Source organism: Anomaloglossus baeobatrachus, chromosome 5 (assembly GCF_048569485.1).
Source record: "Anomaloglossus baeobatrachus isolate aAnoBae1 chromosome 5, aAnoBae1.hap1, whole genome shotgun sequence".
Taxonomy (NCBI): Eukaryota; Metazoa; Chordata; class Amphibia; order Anura; family Aromobatidae; genus Anomaloglossus; species Anomaloglossus baeobatrachus.
The window spans coordinates 38,018,629-38,037,567 of record NC_134357.1 but is presented as its reverse complement, the minus strand read 5'-3'; the positions used below and the strand labels follow the sequence as shown (position 1 = coordinate 38,037,567).

The window sequence follows — 18,939 nt, the reverse complement described above, 5'->3', positions numbered from 1 at the left end:
GTGATGGGGTGGGTTACACAGTGTACACAGCTGCCAATCAGTGATGGGGGTAGGTTACATAATGCACAGAGTAAACAATGCTTGCCAATCAGTGATGAGGGTTACAAAATGCACAGTGAAAGCAGCTGCCAATCAGTGGAGAGGGCATGGTTACACAGGGCTTAGCATTCTGAGCTCTCCTACATCGCAGCAGGGAAACGGTGGTTGTGATATGCAGAACAGCAAGTGACACATCGTTGGAATCGGCTTCTCAGCCCCTACATCATGCTGCTCTCACATGACATAGCAAAAACCTGCTGACAGATTCCCTTCAAGTTGTATAGAAAGCTTTTCAAATATCTTTGATGTAAGTGGATGAAAAAATACGCTCTATTACATTTACAGGGTGCAAACTTCGGCTCATATTCTGTGCTAAAATTCTCATTGCATCTGCTCAGACTCCGCATTTAATACAAACAGATAGGGTTGTGGGGTCTGCGTCTTTAAAACAAATACATGGATTTTTGTAGCACCACAAATAAAAAGATACCCATGTAAAAAATGTAGATTCGCCCCATTGGATGAAAAGAATTCTGATGTGGCTCCATCGGCCGCGGATATTGGAATGTTGGAATTAGGTCTATATGCATGTCCCCCCCCCCATCCTGGTACGCATGTCGTCCCCCCCAATCCTGGTACGCATGTCGTCGTCCCCCCAATCCTGGTACGCATGTCGTCCCCCCCCCATCCTGGTACGCATGTCGTCCCCCCCCATCCTGGTACGCATGTCGTCCACCCCATCCTGGTACACATGTCCCCCCCATCCTGGTACGCATGTCCCCCCCCCCCCATCCTGGTACGCATGTCCCCCCCCCCCATCCTGGTACGCATGCCCCCTCCCCATCCTGGTACGCATGCCCCCCCCCATCCTGGTACGTATACCCCCCATCCTGGTACGCATGTCCCCCCTCATCCTTGTACGCATGTCTCCCCCCCCCCCATCCTAGTACGCATGTCTTCCATCCTGGTATATATATTCCCCAATGTAGGCCACATCCTGGTGTGTATATATATAACTGCATCCTGGTATATATATCTTCATCCTTGTCCCTTTCTGATATCTGTTGTCACCCTCCTGGTATCTATTGTCCCCTCCTGTGTAGAGCCAGCGCACAGTGGCCGGCAGCTTTCATCAGCGTCAGTGGAATGGCAACTCATGACGTCATTGTCATGCGCCACCATCAGTCACTGGGACACGGATAAAAGCTGCCGGCTTCTGTTTGGCTGGCATCATGTATCGCAGCACAGGGACCTGTCTGGTCTCTGCACCGCGATGCATTTCAGCTGCATGTGCTCCCTCAGGCGCACATCCAGCTGAAGCAGGGTTTGGGGTTGACGGGCCCCCTGCACCCCCGGTCATGATCGCGATCCCTGCTACCGCGATTGTTCCGCTCCTGCCCATATTAGAGATCTGTCTGTAAAGAAGCATCTTGCTTATACAGTAAACCACAGCACTCCAGAGCGGTCAGAGGTACAGGATTAACTTGTAAGGGTTTCTTTTGTAGTCTGGGACCTTGGAAACACACAAGTCTGCATAGAAGCTGTGTACACAAAACGGCAGGTTTACATATGACTATTTTAAAACTTTCTAGTTGCTTTATTATTTTTAACCGCACAATTGCTCACACCCTATAAGCATGTTTTGTGTGATTGGAGACATAGGAGTATCACGCAATCCCATTAATCTGTAATGTTACATTATGGAATTGCTATGTAAGTACTTTCCTTGTGTTATGTCATTGGGGTCATATTAGCTGTAAATGTTAACTGATTAAAGTGGCAGTGAGAAGTGTTATGGTTAATGGCTCCTCTGTTTTATTCACAGGATCATTCAGGCGTGTGGAAATGTAAAGCGTCAGCTCTGCTCCGTGTACCGTCAGCTATTTCTAGCCTCTCCCATCAGTGGGACTCACGCTTTGTCTCTGAATATACAGACCCGGGTCAGGAACAGAGTTCAGTAAGTAGTGGAACATTACACAAATAATGGCATTACACAATACTGGAGCTGCTTTGTAAGCACTGGATTATATCCAATACTTAAAGGGAACCTGCCAGGATGATCTGGTTACTGAAACCAGTGGTATGGCTGTGTAGATCCCAGTATAACAATAAAAATGATACCTGTCTTGTAGTAATCCGATGTGCCATTGCTGAGAAATCAAGCATTAAAACCACATGCAAATTAGACAGGAAGTGCTCTGGGGGCGTGTCCTCCACTATGGTTCCATCAACACGCCCTGTCTAATTTGCTTTATTTCAAGGCTTGATATCTCAGCTCTAGCACATCCGATTACTACAAGACAGGTATCATTTTTATTGTTATACAAGGACCTACACAGCCATACGACTAGAAAAATCATTACAGATTACCTTTTAAATATATATATATATATATATATATATATATATATATATATATATATATATATATAATATATATATATTATATATATATACTGTATATGTTATGATTCTCCTAGTGGTATGGTTGTTTAGGTCCTAGTATAACAATAAAAATGATACCTGTCTTGCAGTGTCAAGGGAGAGATTTAGGTAAGACTGCTAATGGAGTCTTTATTCAGGGTAGCAGAGGCACGGGGCCAAATTAGGTATCTGCGCAGATATTATGAAACTCAATAATGAACACAGGACATGTTCTCTGATTCAGCCCAGGCTTGTGTCTGAACTCGTGTATTCAATGGATCAGATATCAGCATTACATTTCAACCTTCAGACATGTACAAAAAGTATCAATCTATATTTTCACACACATCGAAACAATACAGGGAGGTGTGTAGGGACATGGAACCCACATTTCATCCCATGGATGATACATTCTCTCTTTGTGTGAAACTACTGATAAGCATGAATACCTTCTCTGTTCATTGTGTGTACATTTGTCCTTTGTTAACTCTTTCTTGACCATACAGCTTACATACAGCTTACAATCATATTATAGCGTCTGTGCAATTGTCATATAGACACACAGATAATTATGCAATGACATCTATATTTTGATTATTTACATACACAGATAATCTTATACATTTGAACAATCTATAGCCCAGGCTACCCTCACAGCAGTAATCAGATGTACTAGGGCTGAGAAATCAAGCAATGAAGCCACATGCAAATTAGCCAGAAAGTGCATTGGGGGCATGTTGATCATAGACTCACAGTGGATGGCACGCCCCCAGAGCACTTCCAGGCTAATTTACATGTGGTTTAAAAGCTTTATTTCTCAGCAATGGCACATCTGATTACTACAAGACAAGTTTCATTTTTATTTTTGTACATGGACCTACACAGTCATACCAGTAGGAAATTCATAACCTTTCTGCAGCAGGAGCCTCCCCCCTCAGTAGGAGGCGGAGTTTCAATCTACCACTATCCCAAGATGGAATTGATCAGGAGGAGATTAACCCCGCGATCTCTGGAAAAAAATTAAGTGGCTATTACTATACAACTAGCTGTTCTCAGCCAGCTAACGCTCGGCTCAAGGGTATACAGGTCTCCCCCTCCCCGAAGGCCTTTGTACAAAAAGTGTCATTTTCAGCTTCTGGTATGGATGCAAAACCCACATATGCTGTACACTGACAAGTGGGCGTGAAGCATTGGCCTCACATGACAGTGAGTGATTTTACTCCTTTATTTTTTTTGACTGTGCCCAAAAACTGTCCTCCAAATGTAAAGCCTGTGATCTACACTTTCTGCACCAGTCCTATATCGCCTGCACCATTATTAATAATGAATGACCCCCATTGTATCAGCCGCTCTATAATGGACTGCGGGGGGCCTGTGGGATATGGATTCTGCCACTCCGGAGATTTATGTATGAGCGATGGCCGCAGTAATATAAGTGGAGCAGCCCCGTATAGCTGGAGATGAGAGATAAGCCGCCGACCGGCCAGTAACATGCTGGGATGGATGATTATCAGGTTTTACAAGAGGCGGGAAGGAAGGTCTGCGGATGGAAGATTTATCTGGTCTCATTTTTCAGAGAGAAACTGATGGACTGGAAGGAATTTCTGCTGGTGAAGAGCAAGAGGAACATCACAATGGTGACATATCCTTTTTATAGGGCGGCAATTAAAGACATCCTCCGCCCGAGAGCGTGCAGCTTGTAAGACTCCTCTCTACAAGGGTAAGAGGAAACTATGACCCATAATGTTTAATATTATATATATATATACTAGCTGTAGTACCCGGCTTCGCCCGGGTTAATAACTGCTGTTAACAAAATAGAATGTATTAACAAAAATGTATTCTGCACACAAAAAACACAAAACAAATAGATATAAATGTAATTATAATGTCTGTCTCCCCCTCTGTATATATCTCTGTCTCTCTCTTTATCTCTTTGTCTGTCTCAATCTCCTTCCCTGTCTGTCTATCTATCTCTGTCTCTTTCCCTGTCTGTCTCTTTCCCTGTCTGTCTCTTTCCCTGTCTGTCTCTTTCCCTGTCTGTCTCTTTCCCTGTCTGTCTCTTTCCCTGTCTGTCTCTTTCCCTGTCTGTCTCTTTCCCTGTCTGTCTCTTTCCCTGTCTGTCTCTTTCCCTGTCTGTCTCTTTCCCTGTCTGTCTCTTTCCCTGTCTGTCTCTTTCCCTGTCTGTCTCTTTCCCTGTCTGTCTCTTTCCCTGTCTGTCTCTTTCCCTCTCTCTTTCCCTGTGTCTGTCTCTTTCCCGCTCTTTCCCTGTCCGTTTCCCTGTGTCTGTCTCTGTCTTTGTCTATGTCTGTCTCTTAACCTGTCTCTCTTTCCCTCTCTTTCCCTGTCAGTCTGTCTTTGTCTGTGTCTGTCTCTTTGTGTCTGTCTCTTACCCTGTCTATGTCGGTTTCTTACCCTGTCTATGTCGGTTTCTTACCCTGTCTATGTCGGTTTCTTACCCTGTCTATGTCGGTTTCTTACCCTGTCTATGTCGGTTTCTTACCCTGTCTGTGTCTTTCTTACCCTGTCTGTGTCTGCCTCTTTCCCTGTCTGTGTCTGTCTCTTTCCCTGGCTGCATTGTGACACGCCAACATTCCATATAAGGGCGTGGCTGCGCATTCTTCTGAAGTTCTGGCTGCACTGTGGCTCCCAGCTCCATTCGCTTTAATGAAGGCAGGTGTTTTGGTGAATAACTGTAAAGTGCGGGGTTAAACTTTCCCTTCAAAACATAGCCTATGACGCTCTCGGGGTCCAGAAGTGTGTGTGCAAAATTTTGTGGCTGTAGCTGCGACGGTGCGGATGCCAATCCCGGACATACATACACGCACACACATACATACACACATTCAGCTTTATATATTAGATATATCATACAGCTTTCTAATATACAGTTCTCAGCGCTTCAGTGCCGCGGTAATTGTAAGATGCACTATAGGGAGAAACGTATGTGCCCCCTCCACATTCATCTCCATAGACATAAGGAGTCGGCCCCTCTGCATATATATCGGCTCCCGCTCTTCTGGGAGGGATTTCTACAAGATTTTGGAGACGTCTGTGGGAATTTTTCCCTTTCATCCAGAAGAGCATTAGTGAGGTGACCCTGATGTTGGGGGGAGGCCAGGCTCACAATCACCGGTCTAGATGTTGGATGGGGCTGAGGTCTGGGCTCTATATGTCGCAAATGTTCTCCCCCCTCCGTGTCTGTATGGAGCTTGTGTACTGGGCTCAGTTATGGGGAACAGAAAAGGGTCTCCCCCAAACTGTTCCCAGGAAGCTGGAAGCTACAATTGTCCACAATGTCTTGTGATGAAGTATAAAGGTTTCACTGGAGTTAAGGTCCCCTGATAATAGCCCGGAGCATTATCCTCCTCCACCAAACTGTACAGGGAGCACAATGCAGTCAGGGGATAACGTTCTACATTCACCAAACCCAGACTCCTCCATCAGACGCAGATAGAGCAGTGCGATCTGTCACTGCACAGAACACGTCTCCTCCAGAGTCCAGTGATGGCGGCTTTACAACGCTCCATCCGTCACTCAGCATTGTGCTTGGTAACATATGGCTCGGCATTGTGCTTGGTGATTTATGGCTCGGCATTGTGCTGGGCGATGTACGGCTCGGCATTGTGCTTGGTGATGTACAGCTCAGCATTGTGCTTGGTGATGTACGGCTCAGCATTGTGCTTGGTGATGTATGGTTCGGCATTGTGCTTGGTGATGTATGGCTCGGCATTGTGCTTGGTGATGTAGGGCTTGGCATTGTGCTTGGTGATGTACGGCTCAGCATTGTGCTTGGTGATGTATGGCTCAGCATTGTGCTTGGTGATGTATGGCTCAGCATTGTGCTTGGTGATGTATGGTTCGGCATTGTGCTTGGTGATGTATGGCTCGGCATTGTGCTTGGTGATGTAGGGCTTGGCATTGTGCTTGGTGATGTACGGCTCAGCATTGTGCTTGGTGATGTACGGCTCGGCATTGTGCTTGGTGATGTACGGCTCAGCATTGTGCTTGGTGATGTATGGCTCAGCATTGTGCTTGGTGATGTACAGCTCGGCATTGTGCTTGGTGATGTATGGCTCGGCATTGTGCTTGGTGATGTACGGCTCAGCATTGTGCTTGGCGATGTACGGCTCAGCATTGTGCTTGGTGATGTACGGCTCAGCATTGTGCTTGGTGATGTATGGCTCAGCATTGTGCTTGGTGATGTACGGCTCGGCATTGTGCTTGGTGATGTATGGCTCAGCATTGTGCTTGGTGATGTATGGCTCAGCATTGTGCTTGGTGATGTATGGCTCAGCATTGTGCTTGGTGATGTATGGCTCAGCATTGTGCTTGGTGATGTATGGCTCGGCATTGTGCTTGGTGATGTAGGGCTTGGCATTGTGCTTGGTGATGTACGGCTCAGCATTGTGCTTGGTGATGTACGGCTCGGCATTGTGCTTGGTGATGTACGGCTCAGCATTGTGCTTGGTGATGTATGGCTCAGCATTGTGCTTGGTGATGTACAGCTCGGCATTGTGCTTGGTGATGTATGGCTCGGCATTGTGTTTGGTGATGTACGGCTCGGCATTGTGCTTGGTGATGTATGGCTCAGCATTGTGCTTGGTGATGTATGGCTCAGCATTGTGCTTGGTGATGTATGGCTCAGCATTGTGCTTGGTGATGTATGGCTCAGCATTGTGCTTGGTGATGTATGGTTCGGCATTGTCCTTGGTGATGTATGGCTCAGCATTGTGCTTGGTGTTGTATGGCTCGGCATTGTGCTTGGTGATGTACGGCTCGGCATTGTGCTTGGTGATGTACGGCTCAGCATTGTGCTTGGTGATGTACGGCTCAGCATTGTGCTCGGTGATGTACGGCTCGGCATTGTGCTTGGTGATGTATGGTTCGGCATTGTGCTTGGTGATGTACGGCTCGGCATTGTGCTTGGTGATGTACGGCTCAGCATTGTGCTTGGTGATGTACGGCTCAGCATTGTGCTTGGTGATGTACGGCTCGGCATTGTGCTTGGTGATGTACAGCTCAGCAGTGTGCTTGGTGATGTACAGCTCAGTATTGTGCTTGGTGATGTACAGCTTGGTATTGTGCTTGGTGATGTACGGCTCGGCATTGTGCTTGGTGATGTACGGCTCGGCATTGTGCTTGGTGATGTACGGCTGCAGCTTATCAGACCTGAAGCCACCGGCGGGCGCAGTGTTTGTGCTGATGTCACCAGAGGAGGTCAAGACTCTGCAGTTATGGGGTCAGCAGAGCAGTGGTGATTTTTCTGTCCTCTGCTCCTGAGCACTCGACCCCCCACTCAGTAATGTTACGGGGTCTCCACTTTGTGGCTGAGTGGCTGCGGTTCCTTCCACTTTTCAATAATATCACTCACAGGTGATAGGGACCGATTGAGGAGGGAAGAAATAATATGAACTGACACGTTACCCTGTGGCTTCTATCACAGGACATGCTGGTAACAGTGAGCTCCGAACCACAGCCTGCTCTGTTAGGTTATGTGCGCACGCTGGGTTTTTTACCGTGATTTTGCGCATTTTTGCGGTGCATTTCTGGCCTCAAAACTGCATGACTTTGCTTCCCCAGCAAAGCCTATGAGATTTCATTTTTGTTGTGCGCACAGTGCAATTTTGTTTAGCTGCGTTTTTGAGCTAAAAAAAAAATGTTCATGTCAATTCTTTTCTGCGTTTTTCCACCCATGCAATGCATTGGAAAAACGCACCAAAACGCAGAGATCAAAAACGCGATTCGTTTTTACCGCTGTGTTTTTGCCACGGGTGCGTTTTTGTGCGGTTTTTTTTTGCCGCCAAAAACGAGGCGTTTTGGAGAAGTTCAAAAACGTCAACGTGCGCACATAGCCTTACATGGTAGTAAATGCAGGTCAAATGGCAGGATCCAGAGGTTATACACTACAGGGCAAGGGGCAGAGGTTATACACTACAGGGCAAGGGGCAGAGGTTATACACTACAGGGCAAGGGGCAGAGCTTATACACTACAGGGCAAGGGGCAGAGCTTATACACTACAGGGCAAGGGGCAGAGGTTATACACTACAGGGCAAGGGGCAGAGGTTATACACTACAGGGCAAGGGGCAGAGGTTATACACTACAGGGCAAGGGGCAGAGGTTATACACTACAGGGCAAGGGGCAGAGGTTATACACTACAGGGCAAGGGGCAGAGGTTATACACTACAGGGCAAGGGGCAGAGCTTATACACTACAGGGCAAGGGGCAGAGGTTATACACTACAGGGCAAGGGGCAGAGGTTATACACTACAGGGCAAGGGGCAGAGGTTATACACTACAGGGCAAGGGGCAGAGGTTATACACTACAGGGCAAGGGGCAGAGCTTATACACTACAGGGCAAGGGGCAGAGGTTATACACTACAGGGCAAGGGGCAGAGGTTATACACTACAGGGCAAGGGGCAGAGGTTATACACTGGGGGAGGGGGGGGGGCGAGGGGCCGGAGCTTATACAACGGGGGAGTGAGGGTTCAGAGGTTTTACACTGAGGGCAATTGATGAAATTATAAAATGGAATGTAATGACTAGTAATTTGGCCCAATGCATTTCTCCATATAGCACATATTTGCTGTCACTGTATGAGAACAGTCTCGTTTCCATTCAGTGGCAGTAAGTCGTGTACATGGTTAGTGACTGCCAGTATATCCCCTTCTCGGCCGAGAGCAAGACTAGCTACTACAGGGTTTCAGTCTCTGAATGTAAACACCTGATGTCTTGTTACTGACAGCTATAGTGTATTAGAAAGCTGTAACACGTTTTGTTAATACAGTAATTATTTATTACTAGAAGGTGGCCCGATTCTACGCATCGGGTATTCTAGAATTTACGTATTGTGTAGTTAATGTATGATTTTTGCTATATATATATAGATGTTGTTGTCTGTAGTTACCAAGTGTTTGTGTAGGCGCTGTACATGTTCTGGGTGTTGTCTGGGTGTGGCGGGGGTGAGAGCGGTGTTGTTTGTGTGTTGCGTGTGTTGCGTTGTTTGTGGAGCACTGTGTGTCTGTATCGTTGTGTGTGTGTGTGTTGCGCGGTTTGTGTGTGTGTGGTGTGTTTTGGGGGAGGTATGTTTTGTGCAATGTGTGTATGTTGCGTGGTATGTGCGTATATTTATGTATGCCGCGGTGTTTGTGTGTTGGGTGTTGTGTGTGTGCAGCGTTGTCTGTGTGTGTGTGGGTGTCTGTGTAGGGCGGTGTTTGTGGTTCCCAGTGTGTGTGTGGTGTGTGTGTGTGTGTGTGTGTGTGTGTGTGTGTTGGGGGGAGGTGTGCACCTCCCATCGTGCTCCATCCGCCATGCTGCGCACCTCCCATCGTGCTCCATCCGCCATGCTGCGCACACCCCATCGTGCTCCATCCGCCATGCTGCGCACTCCCAAACGTGGTCCATCCGCCATGCTGCGCACTCCCAAACGTGCTCCATCCGCCATGCTGCGCACTCCCAAACGTGCTCCATCCGCCATGCTGCGCACTCCCAAACGTGCTCCATCCGCCATGCTGCGCACTCCCAAACGTGCTCCATCCGCCATGCTGCGCACTCCCAAACGTGCTCCATCCGCCATGCTGCGCACTCCCAAACGTGCTCCATCCGCCATGCTGCGCACTCCCAAACGTGCTCCATCCGCCATGCTGCGCACTCCCAAACGTGCTCCATCCGCCATGCTGCGCACTCCCAAACGTGCTCCATCCGCCATGCTGCGCACTCCCAAACGTGCTCCATCCGCCATGCTGCACCAGCATCAGCCTCTCTCCTCCCAGCATCAGCCTCTCTGTCCCCAGCATCAGCCTCTCTGTCCCCAGCATCAGCCTCTCTGTCCCCAGCATCAGCCTCTCTGTCCCCAGCATCAGCCTCTCTGTCCCCAGCATCAGCCTCTCTGTCCCCAGCATCAGCCTCTCTCCTCCCAGCCTCCCCCAACATCAGCCTCCCCCTCCCAGCCTTCCCCAGGATCAGCCTCTCTCCTCCCAGCCTCCCCCAGCACGCCGTGCTCCTCTGCCAACACTCACAGATCCGATCGCACACACACACACTCACACATCTGAACACACTCACACACACCCGATCGCATACACTCACGCACACACACATTGACGATATTGCACATACGCGCTCACACTCACAACATCCGGAGACACCACATGCTTCTGGCCATGTGATCCTCCGGCAGGTCCTGGAAGGTCACTCCACAGTATCGCCGCCGAGAAGCAAGCGATATCCCAGGATGTTGTGAGTGTGTGGATGCGATGTGATGTGTGTGTGAGAGTGAGTGTGATCTGATGTGTGTGTGTGTGTGTGCGTGTGTTGTTATGTGTGTGCGTGTGTATGTTCCGCCGCTGCAGGACCTTGATGCGCTGGTAACTATGCTACCATGGTTACCAGTGTATCCCATCCCCCGCTCGCACGGGAGCCCACACCAGCATACGGCGGCAACCCCAGCAATGCGAGGGTATGTGTCGGCTGGTTTGGCGGCGTACGCTGATGTGGGCTCCCGGGGGTACAGTACTCACCTGGGAGTCCTGACTCCGTGTCGGTTCGGGGAATGCGTGCGGGGGGCGGGGCCAGAGCGAGCGTGCATTGCGTGAGGGGGGCGGGGCGTGGCAGAGTTGCCAATGCTGCAGGGTGCCGGGGCGAGAGGCCAATCCGTGTGGGGGGCGGAGCCTGGGCGAGCGGCCGGCCAATCCGTGTGCGGGGGGCGGGGCCATGGCGAGCCTAGCGGCCAATCAGCTTTGTGTCACCGTAAGGACACAATTTTGGAGCAAGACAGACAGACAGACAGACAGAATAAGGCAATTATATATATAGATTCTAAGGCCTAAGACACACGGCATGAAAATCAGAGTGAGTGGAGTGTGATGAAACATCGCATTCAACTCGTACCAATATTAGCCTGTGTGTCAGCGCACATGAGCGATTATTTTCTCAGGCCCAATCGGACCGAGAAAACAATCTCAGCATGCTGCTTGTGTAATGTGATCTTGTTTTCTCTCGCACCCATTCAAGTCTATGGGGTGAGAGAAAAATCGCACTGCACTCTCGGTACACCGGTGTACTGTGAGTGCAGGGCGAGAATGTCAATAGCCGGCTACGGAGGAGAGAGGGAGATAAATCCCTCCCTCTTCTCCACAGCACTGGCCCTCCCCTCCTTAGTGCCGGCCCTCCCCTCCTTAGTGCCAGCCCACCCCCCGCAGCTGAGGTCCGATCACATGATTTTACCTCAGTCGCAATGACACTCGGCTCCCGCTGTGCTGCCAGCGTGAGCCAAGTGTCATGCAAGGATCGCAGTAGTGCCCCGTGTGGCCCCGGCCTAACATCAAAAATCCTCTTGAAAAGGGAACCTGTCAACTAGAATATGCGTTCTGACCTATCGACAGACGCATGTGTGCCCTAATTACACCTCCCTACCCATCCCTGTTTTGTAAAATTGTGTAATATGAAAGTAATAAACGTTTTATTGCCTTCATATTTCCTATGTAAATTAGAGAGCCGCTGGCCACATGAGCGGCGCTTTGCCCTATGGACGTCTACATACTTTCCGTGGTATCACGCCCCTGTGGGTGTGATACCATGGAGTCACATGAGCAACGTCCCCGTCGCTCATTCTATCCTGCACGCATTGTGGCAGGCTTCTTTTCTGGGTGTTCACACGCCGGCTGCATGCGCAGTGCGCGTCTGAAACTGACAAGGATAACCCAGAAGAGAAGCCTGCCGCAATGGTAAGTATAAACACGCACAGGATAGAATGAGCGACGGGGACGTCGCTTATGTGATTCCATGGTATCACGCCCACAGGGATGGGTAGAGAGGTGTAATTAGGGCACACATGCGTCTGCTGATAGGTCAGAACGCATATTCTAGGTGACAAGTTCCCTTTGCAAGGATCTGTCACCTCTACTGCTTTTGTGCTTGTAAATCCTTGTAATTCTAGAGCATCTTATCTTGGATACATTACTTGCACTTCACATGTCTAGCACTAGATGGCGGTGTGCCCCTCCACACTGGATTCTGCTCCTGCATCTGTCCATAATTGTCTGAGCGGCTCTGTGACAATGCACAATGCGAATGCGACTAATCAAAGTGTCTTTACAGTATAAAACAACACAAATATGGAAAAGAGACGGCGCATGCACAAACATTATTCTGCCGCCATCCATGTACTCCAGGCATTTACTGTATAATAACTGCAAACACACAATCTCTGCAGAATATAGAACGGTGAAAGCATCACACACAGCAGAGGACAGTGGATGACTAGTATATTACAAAAGCATATCGGTTTTTCATGGATATATATTTTTTTTTTCTTTCTCTCCTCATCCCATATAGATGTGTGTGTGTGTGTGTGTGTAATATATATATATATATACCTTTCATTATTTTTCTTTCTTTCTTCATCCTTTTTTTTCCTTTCTCTCACTTTCTTGCTTTTTCTTGCTCCCTTTCTTTCTCTCCTCATCCTTTTTATATCGTTCTCTTTCCCTCTCTCGCGCGCTTTTTCTCTCTGCTCATCCTCTTTTTATCCTTCTCACTTTTTCTTGCTGTTTCTTGGTCTTTCCTTTTTTCTTTCTCTCCTCTTACTCTTTACATCTTTCTCTCTCTCTCTCGCTTTTTCAGTTTTTCTCTTTCAGCCTTCCTTCCTTCATTTTTTTTTTTTTTTATATTTTTCTCTTTTGTTTGTTCTGTCTTTTTTTTTTCTCCTCATCCTTTTATCTTTATTTCTCTTTCCCTCTGTCTTGTCCCCTTTTTCTTTCTTTTTTTTTTCTTTCTTTGTCTGTCTCTTTCGCACTTTCCCTCGCGTTTTCTCTTTCTTGCTCTTTTTCTTTCCCTAGTCATCCTTTTTTTTCTGTCTCTTGCTTCTTCTTGCTCTTTCTTTCTTTTTTTTTCTTTCTCTTTTGTTCTTTATTTTTCTTTGTTTCTCTTTTTTTGCACTTTCCCTCGCATTTTCTCTTTCTTGCTCTTTCTTTCCCTAGTCATCCTTTTTTTTTCTGTCTCTTGCTTCTTCTTGCTCTTTCTTTCTTTTCTTTTTTTTTTCTTTCTCTTTTGCTCTTTATCTTTCTTTGTTTCTCTTTTTTGCACTTTCCCTTGCACTTACTCTTACTTGCTCTTTCTTTCCCTACTCACCCTTTTTTCTTTCACTCTTTTTCTTGCTCTTTCAGTCTTTTTTTCTTTCTTTCTATTCTTTTTTCTATTCTTTCTTTTTCTTTCCCTCTCACGTGTGCTTTTTTTTTTTTGTCTTGCTTTTTCTTTCTCACTTTTTTCTCTTTCAGTCCCTCTCTATTTCTTTGCCTTTTTGTCTGTCTTTGTTCATTTCTCTCTAGCATTTTTTTCGCTCGTTGTCTTTGTTTTTACTTTTTTCTCTTTTTTTTCTTTTTCACTTTTTTTATTCCATTCTCTTCGCCTTGTTCTTGGTCACTTTCATTGCATCTTTCTTTCTCCCCCAGAGCGGTGATGTTGATCCCGTTTTCTGGTGGTGACAAAATGCAGTAAAAGGACAAGTTGGCTGGAGCTTTATAGGTCGGGGTTGAGTTTTAGAAAGGCGTTTGTGCAGTCCGGTAGCCGGAGGATCCCACAGAGAAGGCGCTTAGTTTTCATTGTACTGTGTCCTGTCATAGGAAGACAGTCAATGGTAGGTTTGTAAGTGATTTTTTTTTTCTTTTGGGTTGAGGTATAATGCTTTATTTTCTTTCTTATATCGAAACCTCCTTTTTAGAAACCTTGTTTTAGTGGTTCCAAAAAAATGCCGGTTTCTCTACTAGGACTTGTGTGTTTTCACCTCTCTGCTGTTCATTTTTATTATTTGTGTCTATACAGAGAAAACTGAACATCTAAACATTTTCCTTGACTTTTTTCCATTCACTTATTTGGAGGATTTTCCTGGCTTGGTTCATTTTATTTATGTGGATCGCACAGTAGGACAAATGGTCGCTCCTTCTATGAATATTGAAGATAAATCCAATACCGAACTCGGAAACAGCTTATTGGCAAATTTCATAAAAAACAAGGTATTTTCAGCGCGGCTAATGTACTGAGCGAGCGGCAGACAGAGGAGTCTGCAGATCTGTAAGGAAAACACTAAAGGCCACTTTACACACAGAGATAAATCTGCGGCAGATCTGTGGTTGCAGTAAAATTGTGGACAATCAGTGCCAGGTTTGTGGCTGTGCACAAATGGAACAATATGTCCATGATTTCACTGCAACCACAGATCTGCCAAAGATTTATCTCTGCGTATAAAGTGGCATTTACACTATAGAAATCTATCCTGTTACTCTTTGTCAAAGTGCATGGAGATGAGAGGTGGGCCCGGGGGTCCGGCTGAGTGCATGGAGGTGGGCCCGGGGGTCCGGCTGAGTGCATGGAGGTGGGCCCGGGGGTCCGGCTGAGTGCATGGAGGTGGGCCCGGGGGTCCGGCTGAGTGCATGGAGTTGGGCCCGGGGGTCCGGCTGAGTGCATGGAGGTGGGCCCGGGGGTCCGGCTAAGTGCATGGAGGTGGGCCCGGGGGTCCGGCTGAGTGCATGGAGGTGGGCCCGGGGGTCCGGCTGAGTGCATGGAGGTGGGCCCGGGGGTCCGGCTGAGTGCATGGAGGTGGGCCCGGGGGTCCGGCTGAGTGCATGGAGGTGGGCCCGGGGGTCCGGCTGAGTGCATGGAGGTGGGCCCGGGGGTCCGGCTGAGTGCATGGAGGTGGGCCCGGGGGTCCGGCTGAATGCATGGAGGTGGGAGGTGTGCCCAGGGGTCTGGCTGATTGTATGGAGGTGTGCTCAGGGGTCCAACTGAGTGCATGGAGGTGGGCCCGGGGGTCCAGCTGAATGCATGGAGGTGGGAGGTGGGCCCGGGGGTCCGGCTGAGTGCATGGAGGTGGGCCCGGGGGTCCGGCTGAGTGCATGGAGGTGTGCCTGGGGGTCCGGGAGAGTGCATGGAGGTGGGAGCTGTGCCCGGGTGTCTGGCTGAGTGCATGGAGGTGGGAGGTGTGCCCGGGGGTCCAGCGGCTTTTGTATTGGGCAAGATCTACAGAGCACTAAATGCAGCAAGCTGGGAAGCACGTCAAAATGGGGAGCTACAACTCCCAACATGCAGCTTATGACTCTCCAATTACTATTGTACTATAGCTCCCAGCTCCTAACCTACAATTCTCCAATTAGCATTGCACTACAGTTCGCTAGCTACCACAACACTACAACTCCCAGCATGCAACTTAGTTTTCCAATTACTATTGCACTACAACTCCCAGCATGCAACCTACAGCTCTCCAATTACCATTGCACTACAACTCCCAGCATGCACCTGTGGCTCCCCAGGTGGGTGATGCTGTGACCCCCGCTTGGCAGACCGCAGCTGGACAGGCAACTCTAGTGTAAAGGGAGCGTCTTTACAAGCAGGTGTTGGAATAAAACTTACACTAATTAATTGGTAATTTGCATTAAAAACATATTACACTCGGGGTCTTTGGAGATTAAACTCTCGGCTAATTCTGCTTTGTTTGATAATTTGCATCGCACAGAATACACTGGTTTAGTTTTTGTATTTTTGCTTTTATGGAAATTACATTGCTCCTCCTGGAAATGGTAATATGTCCTAATCCTGTGTAATACAATGAAAAGTCACACAGGGAACTTCAGGCAGAATGTACTAGTAAAACGAAAAAAAAAAAAAAGTGATGAACACTCAGCTTTTCGTGGTTCCTGAAAGGAAAATCTGCCAGGTTATGTGAACATTTAAGAATTGGGTGTGCATACTTTTTTATAACAAAGCAGATCTGATACTCAGGATCTTGGGAAAGCTGGGTATGGGTGGACGTATCGGTTGTCAGCTAGTTTCTGCAGGTGTTTAGACATTGCGCTCACTCATTGGTGTTTGCACTTTTTTTCTTTTTTTATACAGATTTTAATACAGACTTCCTTGGCAATTACTTGACTCTCTTTGGTCCGTTTACATTGAGCCAGTTCTCAGATTAATCTCTAAACAGGTTGTCAAGAATTTAGACATTGCCGACTTACCCTTGGGATAAGACATTAGAATAAGATTGGAGGGTATCCGACACATGGCACATCCAACAACGAGCGGATATCAAGTGCAGCTCCAAACACTGTGACGTGGCCATCTCTGCTAGTGCAGCTCTGCTCCTATTGAAGTGAATGGGATCAGAGCTGCAGTACCTAGAAAGAACACAATGTGGTGTACAGAGCTGCACATTTTAGAGTGACCTTTTATTGTGGTCAGCCTAAGGTGCACCTGTGCAATAATCAGGCTAGTCAGCCTAAGGCGCACCTGTGCAGTAATCAGGCTGGTCAACCTAAGGTGCACGTGTGCAATAATCAGGCTGGTCAGCCTAAGGTGCACCTATGCAATAATCAGGCTGGTCAGCCTAAGGTGCACCTGTGCAATAATCAGGCTGGTGAGCCTAAGGTGCACCTGTGCAATAATCATGCTAGTGAGCCTAAGGTGCACCTGTGCAATAATCATGCTAGTGAGCCTAAGGTGCACCTGTGCAATAATCATGCTGGTCAGCCTAAGGTGCACCCGTGCAATAATCATGCTGGTCAGCCTTTGGTGCACCTGTGCAATAATCATGCTGGTCATCCTAAGGCGCACCTGTGCAATAATCATACTGGTCAGCCTAAGGCGCACCTGTGCAATAATCATGCTGGTCAGCCTAAGGCGCACTTGTGCAATAATCATGCTGGTCAGCCTAAGGCGCACCTGTTCAATAATCATGCTGGTCAGCATAAGGCGCACCTGTTCAATAATCATGCTGGTCAGCCTTTGGTGCACCTGTGCAATAATCATGCTGGTCAGCCTTTGGTGCACCTGTGCAATAATCATGCTGGTCAGCCTTTGGTGCACCTGTGCAATAATCATACTGGTCAGCCTAAGGCGCACCTGTGCAATAATCATGCTGGTCAGCCTAAGGCGCACTTGTGCAATAATCATGCTGGTCAGCCTAAGGCGCACCTGTTCAATAATCATGCTGGTCAGCATAAGGCGCACCTGTTCAATAATCATGCTGGTCAGCCTAAGGCGCACTTGTGCAATAATCATGCTGATCAGCCTAAGGCGCACCTGTTCAATAATCATGCTGGCCAGCCTAATGCGCACCTGTGCAATAATCATGCTGGTCAGCATAAGGCGCAAATTGTGCAATAATCATGCTGTCTAATCAGCATCTTGATCTGCCGCACCTGTAAAGTGGACGGATTATCTCGGCAATGGAGAAGTGCTCACACTTTTCTCGATATCATTTTTTACATTGGTACCAGGGCTGTGGAGTCGTGGAGTCTGAGTCGGAGCTCATTTTGGTGGAGTCGGAGTCAGTATAAAATGCACAGACTCCTAAAATATATAATAAATTGGGGACAGTAGTGCAATGCAGAATGTGCTGAATATTTTACTAAATAATATTTAGTATAATGCTTATATTTAAGTGAAAAATTTATTGTAGTACAATGTGAACATCAGACATTTAATTATTTTTATGATACAATAATCAAGATATTTGGATAGAACATAAAATATATTTATTAGAATACAACTTTAGAACACAAAAAACTAATAAATTGTAAATATGTAATACAGTGTATATATATATATATATATATATATAACATAGTGTATTACATATTTACAATTTATTACAGTTTTTTGTGTTCTAAAGTTGTATCCAATAAATATATTTTATGTTCTATCCAAATATATTGATTATTGTATCATAAAAATTATTAAATGTCTGATGTTCACATACTGTACACATGTTCATGTACTACAATAAATTTTTCACCTAACTATAAGCAATATATGTGGGAGTCGGAGTAAGAGAAATTGGGGAGTCGGAGTGGAAGGTTTGGCTTACCGACTCCACAGCCCTGATTGGTACTAAATAAAAGTGTATGCTACGTAAAACACTGATCAGTTTAGTGCACTTATCTACAACAGGGAAATGTAAGAAATTGTGCAAATCTTTGGGAGTGAATCTAATGATAAATGTCCCCGACTGTGTCACTTTTACCTATACGGCTTCTTGAACACAAAAAAATTGTCTTCGAGCAAATGCTGATATCACATTTTATCTTTTGCAGGTTTGGTTCCTTATTGGTTTGTCTCGCCGGTACCTTCAGAAGGGATACACGACGCTGACATTTCGAGACGGAGATTATTATTGCTGCTATTTCCTGTGGTTTGAGAATGAAGCGGTGAGGGGGGGTTTATATACTTATCGACTTCCCCTTTGCATAGAAAAATAATTGGCATTTATCTGTTTAGTAATGTCCCAAAATCTAAAGATTGCAGTTTGTATGATGGGTCACCTGTGGGGGAGGGGTAGATAGACCGGTTCAGAGCCTGGTGCTGTTTGGAGTCACAAAGCCTCCTGTGACCACCGACCTTATTCCAAAAAATAAATAAGGGAAGCGGCAAAACTGAGGGTGCGGAGGTGGATGGGAACATTAAATCTATGAATGCTGGACTGCAT

General features: G+C 47.0%; 1 protein-coding gene across 1 annotated transcript in view; it reads left to right on the top strand.

Moving 5' to 3' along the window:
* HPS1 (HPS1 biogenesis of lysosomal organelles complex 3 subunit 1) overlaps positions 1-18,939 on the top strand; it is an 85,365-nt gene that overhangs the window by 53,507 nt on the left and 12,919 nt on the right. The window contains 4 exon segments of the mRNA XM_075348411.1: positions 1,865-1,996; positions 4,040-4,105; positions 14,335-14,479; positions 18,548-18,661. Of these exon segments, the coding sequence (XP_075204526.1) occupies positions 1,865-1,996; positions 4,040-4,105; positions 14,335-14,479; positions 18,548-18,661 (457 nt within the window).